Raw genomic sequence first — 9,389 nt, 5'->3', positions numbered from 1 at the left:
GTGTGTGTGTGTGTGTGTGTGTGTGTGTGAAATTATTTTGTTGGCTAGGCTGGGTGAAGCTAGGGCCCCACAGATATTAGGCTACCACTAAACTATTCTGCTAGCCCTCTTTTGCCCATAATCAGTCTCTCGCAGAAAACAGTAGGCATCTCCTATTATTCAGAATTCTCAGATTTCTTAGAATTTGTGTCAAAAATCTAAAATGGATTTTAGCATTAAGATTGAAAAATTAAGCACCACTGCTAACAATATATATTTCTAAACTCTATATTTTAAAATAATTTAATCTAATTATCATCAATTTGGTCTTTGAATAACTCTTATCGTGTTTTAAAATGCACCATTTCACATCTGGCTCTTCTTCATTCTCTTGGAATATTCTATTTCATCATTTACAAAATTGATTTACAATTCTCCAACTTCACAGTATTTATGTTGGTGATAATATATGGCAAAGAACTTTGTATATTAGATATCAGAATTGCCCAAAGTGTGTCCAGTGCCAGAGGATCAGAGGAAAAATGTAAGTTTGAGAAGAATCAGCTTAGGTTTCCTTATCTATGTGTACCATTAATTTCCAAATTAAAAATATTAAATGAAATGTTTATCAAACATCTGATAAAAAATTTAGGGGATAACAATGATAACAACAGTCTCAGTTAATCCTTATAACCAGCCTATTTGTATTACTATAGATAAATTCATCTATAAAAATACTATATAGAAAATCTGACAAGATTTATAAAAATCAAAACCATGTGTTTAGCATATATTTGAAGTTTAATTTCCCCTAAAAAATGCATAGAATGATGGCACGCTCTACTGAAGTTCATACTCTGTAAGTTTAGAATTAGATGAATTTTCACTAACATTGTACCTGTGTACCCTATCACCTAGATTAAAAACAAACATACTTAGAAGCCTCTGCTGTCGCTTTAACTGTAAAGGAACCATTTTTCTGGCATCTGACACAGAGATTAGTCTTGGCAATGATTTTTTGTATTCAGTAACAAAACAAAATCAGGTAAGTAGGGCTGTATCAAATTAAAAATGTCTGCACAGAAAACAATCAAGAGAAAAAATGGTGACTTACAGAATAGGAGAAAATATCTGCAAACAATATAAGTGATAACACACAATCCAAAATACATATGCAAGGTCGATGTTTCAAGAGCAAAAAAGCAACTAGATTTTTTAAACGGACAAAGACCTTAGATAAACACTTTGCCAAAGTCAGGCAATGGTCAAAAGATATAAAAAGATTTTCAACATCACAAATCATCAGATGAATGAGTCAGCTTTCTGTTGATGTCAAACAAAACCCCTGACATACCCAACTTCAAGATAAAAAGGGTTATTTAAGCTCACAGTTGGAGAGGCTTCATTCTATGGTAGGCCTCCTTCAAGGTAGAAAAAGGATGGCAGAGGAAATCTCCAAACCCCACGGCAGCCAGGAAGCAGACAGAGAAGGGACAATGAAAGAGAGCAGAAGGGGTCGGTGCTGGGGACAGAATACATTCTTCCAAGGCACCCTCCCAGTGACCAACTTCCTCCCACCAGGGCCCACCTCCTAACAGCACAATGAACTAAACACTCATCAGCAGATCAATCAACTCACAAAAGTTTGTACCCCCGCGATCTAATCACCTTCCAAAAGCCCCCACTTGAACACGGGCCTTTTGAGAGATATTCTTGATCTAAACCACAACAAGGAAACACAAATCAAAATTACAATGTGATATTACCTCCTACCTGTTAGGATGATCACTCTTATTAAAAAATTGTAAGGGTTGACAAGGATGTGAAGAAAAAGAAACCCCTGTCCTTTGTCAGTAAGATTATAAAATGATGCAAGTACCATGATAAACAGTATGGAAGTTAAACAAAAACTAAAAACGGAAGTGCAAATGATGTACAATCTCACTTCTAGGTGTGTATCTAAGTATAGATATCAGAATTTCAAAAGATATTTGCACTCCCATGTTCACTGAAGCATTGTGCACAATCACCAGGAAGTAGGAAATACCTAAATACTCACTGACAGGTAAAAGGCAGAAGACAGTGTGGTACATACACATAATGCAATACTACTCAGCCATTACAAAAGAAGGAATGTTATCATATCACTGACACAGATGAACGTTGAGGGCATTATGCTAGATAAAGTGAAACAGGACGACAAGTCCCGCATGATTTCACTTGAGTTATTAAAAACCGTAAAACTCAAAAGCACAGAATACAATGGTGGTGGCTAAGGGATGTGTGGAGGAGAATGGATGGGATTGTCTGTAATGAGGAAAACAATTTAACTATGCAAGATGTGCAAGTCTTCAAGGCATGCTGCAAAACATGATGCCTACTGTTAACAATAGTACATTATAGAAAATTTTCTTAAGCAGAAAGTCTCATGTTAAATGTTCTTACTACAAATGAGGAAAAAAAAATCTCCAACACAGAAAACATAACAGTTGAATTGCATAAATAAAAAGTATGATTCAAAATAACTTATCGCTAACGCAAGATTTAATTTTGAAACTATGACCACAGAAAAAGGTGAAAAGTATTTTATGAAATGGAGAACATGACAGCGAAAACTTTAAGCATTTACAGTTAGTTTCCTTTCATATAATATAATAATGAAGTAAATAAGTCTTCATTAATTTTATAAATCTAACTCATCCAACATAAATCAAAATGAGGAAGACACAATACACATTTACACAAGTTATTAATCAAAACTAGACAAAATGAGACTCTATTTAATTGCTATTGTGGGCAACAGTTTCCTATAAGCAAGTGTGAGAAAATTAAATATAATGGTACTACAACTGAATATTCATTTTCTAACTCATGTTAAAATTTAACTGCAATTAAGACAGTATTTAAAAGGTGAGACGCCTAAAAGGTGGTTAGGCTATGCAAACCCTGCCCTCATTAATGGTCCATTTAAAAATATAATTTCATCTCTTTTTGTCTCTGTTGCCTTCTTGCTTTTTACCATTGGATGATTCAGCAATAGTGCTAGCAAGTGATAGTGGAGATCCTAGTCTCCAGAACTTTCAGTAAATAAAGTTCTTTTCTCTATAAAATACCCAGACTTTGGTATTATTATAGCAGCACAAAACAGAATTAAGACAATGTTATTCAATTATGCTATAAGTATGGAAAACATAATAAGGATTACAGTCTCATATATGTTTAAATTATACTTTGGAATTTAAATACATCTATCATAAAGAAAACACATTTACTCTCATTCTAAAGCACACTGTTTTAAGTAAAAATTCTTTAGAAGCATCCATTTAACTTTGCAAGGCAAAGGTAATCTTCTGTTGTGTTCCCACAGTATGAAAACACATTATTATGCAAATCAATTCATTAAAACAAAACAAACCACAATTTTCTTTTTCACTGTAAGCTGACTTTATGCATATAAAAAAGTGGGACATTTTCCTGAAATATATCAAAGTGCAAAACAAGAGCTATACAGTGGTACCCTGGTTCACAAACTTAATTTATTCTACAATTTCAGAAAAGATGGCCATATTTGTTTGTGTGGGAAAGATAGCAAGGGTTGTGTTTGTCAGTCAGTGCAGAATTTACAAACTAAACCAAAATTTTGCCAAATGCTGATGTTGCTATCCAAATTTTTGCAAATAAAAGCATTTGTGAACGGAGGCACCACTGTATCCTAATGGCCAGTGTTCCCTCACCACTTCACACTGTGTTAGAGACAGGCTGAAGGCCCAGTCTATTCTCCTTAATTATTAGCAGCACAAGTGAACCTAGTAAATTACTCAAATATAAAGAAACATATTGTTATAAAATGTGAGTTTGGAATGAAATTAAACTTTGGAAATATTTTGGCTGCAGGCTTAAATGTCATCATTTCCATAACTCTTTAAAGTTTTACTTTGTTTTTTGTATATGTCAGATGATGCACTGTGATCAAATGAATGCATTTAGCATATATATCATCTTATTATTTTTCATTTCTGTGTTGTAAGAACATTCACAATCCACTCTTCTTGGTTATTTTGGAGTATACAATATAATACTGTTAACTACAGTCACCCTATTGTGCAACAGAATACCAAAACTTTTCTTTCTATCTCACTATAATTTTGTACCTACAGACAAATTTCTCCTGTCTCTCCCCTTCCTTACCTTCTGGTAACTACTATTTGACTCTATTTTAATAGGAGTTCAGCTTCTAAACATTTTCAATTCTTTGTTGATGAGATAAATAAATTTGAGGTTTAGATACATATGAAGAACTGTTTTCTTTCAATGTATAGAATATTCTATTATTAGGTTTTTTGTATCTGCATAGTACCTTTTCCCAAGAGCTATACCAATCTCTTCCTGAAAAATATAAATATAAAGATGTGGAAAGGGTCAAATATTTTCTGTATCAGTTAAAAAAAAACACGACTCTCTAACCTCATCTTAAACTTTAAAAATAAATGTTCTTTTACTGCAAACATGTACTCATAAAAATGAAAATTAAAAAAATAAATGTCCCTATCACATTAAGGTTACTAACCAATTCAGGCTGCACTGAAAGTGACATGTTAATCCTTACTGCACTTGCGACGAGTATGAGAAAAAGCATGGGGAGTTAAGATGACCTATCTAAAGAAATAAAAATTTCTTGGTATGAATACATTATAATTACTTAATAAAATTATTATTGAGGACTAGTTGTATGCAAACTATACAGATTAATATGCTCATGACAGGGCCCTGATTCACATGTCTCACAGCCAGGTGGCTTGAACCAACAGTGGTACATGCATGACTGTCCTATTGAGGTTTTTATTAATTTTATTATTGGAAAGACCGATAAAAGTGATTAGATCCATTTGTACCACCAGTGGGTATAAGCCACCTGACAGGACAGTCTTTATGTGTACCACTGGTGGTTAAAGCTGGCAGAAGCATTTTAAAATACCTTATGAGAAGCTATGTATTTAAAGATTTAACTAATAAATTATACAATAAAGATTAAAAGCATTATACTAAAAGTATATAATATCTATATTAATTATATGTTCATAAATATTTAAAGGAAAGGAGAGAAAATGTAAGAAAGAATGTATATCAGAGGTATGGCAGGTTAGAGGAGATTTAAAAGATGGCTACAAGCTGATAAAGGTAGAGAATATCCCAGGAAAGGAAGCAGAAAAAAAAAGCTTACTTATAAACAACAAACAGTACAAATAGGATAGTAACACTGAGTTCTCTGCAAAGTAGCGGAGATACTAGTTTAAAAGGAAAATTACAATGGGCAAGAAATGTGGACCATTTAGCATTTCCAACTTTAGTGGATGTCACATGGATCAGTATTAAAACTATAATCAAGGTATGTTTTCGAAAAATTAATCTATTGGCCTATAAATAATGTACACATCTAGTGCCTTTCAGTAACCAACAGATGGCGTATATTGTTACGGTTATCAGTACAAATTTCCTGAAGCTTACTCCAAGAAATCATATGAAAAGGGCTAGGGCTTCAGGAGCAAAGTAGTAAGAAGATAAGACCACAGTGACATGTTAAAAATTTTTTTAAGAATGTTCATCAGTCCACAATAGTGCATCATTGTATTATTCTCCCAAAATATGTATCCTTTCCAAAAGAAACATGCAGAAAACTTAGAGAGGAAATTAAAGCACATTATCAAACTGTTTTTAATCTTAACCAACCTAATACTAACTCTTAAAATTAACACTAGGCTATACTGATCTATCAGTGTTTCTTACCCACCAAAAAAAGAGTGCAGAGAACTAAGTTATATAAATTCAGAAGCAATCACTACTGTGAACTCTGCTACTAAGATAACAACACATTAGTCTCACTTTTAATTTTGTGGCAAAGGATTCCTAACATTCTACTTCAATGACTGCTAGGGTTCTTAGCAATATTTGATTTACTTCTTTGAAGTAAGTTCAATTTATCATTGACAGTATACTGCCTACAAGCTGTTCCTGTTTTCTCTTGTGTCATTACATTTTGTTGCCATAGCTCTTTATGAAGTTGGAAACACAGTTATGAAAGAATATATTTGGTGTGGTAGGCATACCGAATAATTTTTTAAAAACTTAACACTAAAATAACCCTTGGGGTAGCAAAGGAGAAAATAAGAGAATATATACTTTGACTTATGAATAGAATCCTTTCATACTAAATGCTAAGCATAATTTCTATTTCCCATTATTAAGGATCATATTAAGCTCAGAATATTGATGGTTAGAAAATACACTCACCACTTGTCCATTGTGTGGGTTCTTATGAGCATATGGAGGCCCACGAATATGATTCCACATCTGGCCAGATGTCATAGCAAAAACAATACACTGAAAAACAGGGCAAAATGTTTCAATATATAAAACAGAGAACAGCAGATTTGCACATTTTAAAAAATAATGGTGACATGTAGGAAGGGTACTGAAAAGAAAAGGGAAAAGAAAAAAGTAAGAGAAAAGGAACAAATGGAAACAAAGTCTTTGTAAATAGGGAAAGGTGGAGGGGGTGAAGGGAGGGCAAGGGTATGGGGAAAATATAAAAACTAAGACATATCATACAAAGGTACAAGATCCCAATGGTGTATGTAACTACTGTATACCTAAAAAGTATCAAAAAAAATTCAATGAAAAAAAAACAGTGATATGAATCTACCTTTTAAAAATAATGAATCACTTACTAACTATGCAGTCTTGGGTAAGTTACTCATTCTCTGCATCCTAAATTCTATATCTATAAACTGGGATGCCAACTCTGTTGAAGAGATATACTGATAAAATTGAATAGTGTATTTAAAGCATCTGGCATGGTGACAGATATTCTGATATCTTGTGCTATCTGGACCAGTCAAGAGCACAGATGAAATGCTTGAAATTTTAGAAATAGCTGAAAGAATATGATAATTGCATAGACATCTAAACTTTACTCATATTAATTTGGATCACAAAAAGCTTACATTCTTGGGTTATAATACATCTTCATAAGTACTTAAAGTGCTTTCAGAAAAAATGTATGTATCATAAATTCAGAAGCTGTGTAGAGATGGAAGATATCATAAAAGGACAGCCAGTCACAACCTATGGAGAAATTCCTTCTGTCTGATGGATTTACCAGAAATGAAGTGTATACAGAAAACAGTTCTGAAAATACAAGGCATTACCATGCAGGGTGGAAGAAAAGTGTAGGTACCAGAAAACATAGATCAAGCACTATCATTCATGGCTATGTTTTGCTTAAACCATATACTTTAAAACTCATGAACTTGAACATGTTCAGACTTAAATCTGTTCTTTTGGTTAAAAATATGTAGCATTATCTATGGTCCTATAACTTCTCCAATTCTTCTTTATATTTATTAAATTTTAAGTGACTAATGAAGATACAAAAAGGGAAAAGTGGAGTGGAGCAAATTATAGAGGATATTTAAATCTAGAAAAAATCAGATTTTATTGCATGAGTGCTTGGAAGTCTGTGTTTCAACAGAAAACGATGATGATATAACAGGTTTGGCAATGTTATCTGGAAACAGGATCCATGAACTTCCCAGTATGGACCCACACTTAGGAGGCTCCTATTTAGCACTCATCCTCTCCAAGCCGATCTTGTAAGGTTGTCTCACCCAGTCTCTCAGAAGGGTATCACTTCAGTCCAAGTGCGAGGCTACAAATGTTTTGGTTTATGTCTTCTACTCAGAATATCTGAAGATAACAATACATGGTGTGATAACTAATGTTATTCTGTCATCTCATCATGACATTCGGGTTTTTTTAATTTAAAAAGTTATCCGAATCCTCTTCTCACTTTCTAAAGAATAACATCTTAGAAACCAGATTTGATTCATATAGACTTAGCCTAGGCTGAGATACTTTCTGAAAGTCATGATTTTATAATTAAAAGATATACTAGAATATTAAGATGAGTATAAAGAATTATGTACAATATTAAAAATCATGTAAAATTTAAATTGTGAGAAAAATAAATTCTATACTTAATTCATACTACCATTTTCAGTGAAATTAAAAAAGTTTACAAGGTTGATTATGCTATAATTATGATAAAGCATTCAATCATTATTTTTGAAGATTCTAGGAAAAGATGTATTTAGTGAACAAATACATTCACATAGTATAAAGAGACATTTTTGTTTTTAAAAGATAACCAAAAATTACAAACAAGAGTCCCTAAAACACTGACCAGGAAGCCCATGGCAGAGCAGAAGGTGAGCTGCTACCCATGGCTCATTATTGCCTAAACACTGTCTCCTATTACATAACTTTCAACTTTAGATAGAGATAGGAGTGCAAACCCTACTCGGAATGGCTCACAGAGGTACTGTATTTCAGGAAGATATGCACAAGGATAAATCACATGCACCTTTGTTAGCAACCAACACCACAGGTACAGAACTATTCAAATCTTTGAATGATTATATATATCTGGAAATATGAAATGGTCATTTCATGTCAATATATAGATAAATGGAATAGCTACCAAGAGCAGATGATTTCTGGTCTCACTGCTTGAGCCAAACAGGTTGCTTCTTAATGTGAGTGTATGCAGTCATCCATAGAGAAATGCTGGCTAGTGGAAAAGTATTCCCTTAATTTAACAAGTTTTACAGTACATAATTAAAATTATCGACTATATTAATGTATGTATCCATAACTAATGTCTGTTAGAGAGGAGCTAAGAGGCAGAATGTACATGTGTTCTTATAAACATACACGTGAGATAGGTTCTAGCCAGTTTCTAAGTTACAAGAGCCACTTCTGAAATATCTTCCAGAAAAATAATCACTACTGGCAGGATACTTCTTCGGTGATACAGAATGGGTCTCAAAACTTGCTTACTTGTATGACACATTCCACTTGGTCAACAAACTCAGTCACGGCTGGGAGAATGAAAACTGTGTTCAGACTGGCAGATAAAATGACTGCAATTATGGGGAATTTAGATTTTTGACATTTCAAAGAGCAGAGATCCTGAAAGAGACTAAGCCAGGGCCTTCTTTCTCCTAGTTGGTACATGATCACCTATCTCAGCTACCATGAGTTTGAGCTTTACTTCCCAAACACAAAAGACCCCCATACTTGGAAGGAATTCATCTGCAACCCACTTGTGAATAAGCCAGGTCAATCAGCTTTGCCCATGTTAAAAGACAATCAATTACTTGAGATTCCATTTGAAGGTGGCCTTAAAATACATCAGACATATTCAAATCTCCATACATTCTGTATTAAGACAAGGAAAAATATCCGGAGACTGACTCAAAAGCGCTGAAAATGAAAGCACTGCTTTCATTACCAACATCTTTTCTTTTTTAAATTGCATTTCTCTATTTACTTTTTTTTCTTTATTGGTACAT

The 9,389-nt window shown here is 33.4% G+C and overlaps 1 protein-coding gene across 1 annotated transcript in view; it reads right to left on the bottom strand.

The window, feature by feature from the left end:
* The window catches only part of Tusc3 (tumor suppressor candidate 3), a 247,837-nt gene that overhangs the window by 92,639 nt on the left and 145,809 nt on the right, over positions 1–9,389 (bottom strand). Inside the window, exon 6 of the mRNA XM_019207150.2 lies at positions 6,268–6,357. Coding sequence (XP_019062695.2) covers positions 6,268–6,357 — 90 coding nt within the window. The remainder of the gene's footprint in view (positions 1–6,267; positions 6,358–9,389) is intronic.

Source organism: Fukomys damarensis, unplaced genomic scaffold, assembly GCF_012274545.1.
Source record: "Fukomys damarensis isolate Sample0158 unplaced genomic scaffold, DMR_v1.0_HiC HiC_scaffold_18, whole genome shotgun sequence".
Classification (NCBI taxonomy): domain Eukaryota; kingdom Metazoa; phylum Chordata; class Mammalia; order Rodentia; family Bathyergidae; genus Fukomys; species Fukomys damarensis.
Note: the sequence above shows the minus strand (reverse complement) of the source record. Positions and strands in the feature narration are given on the sequence as shown.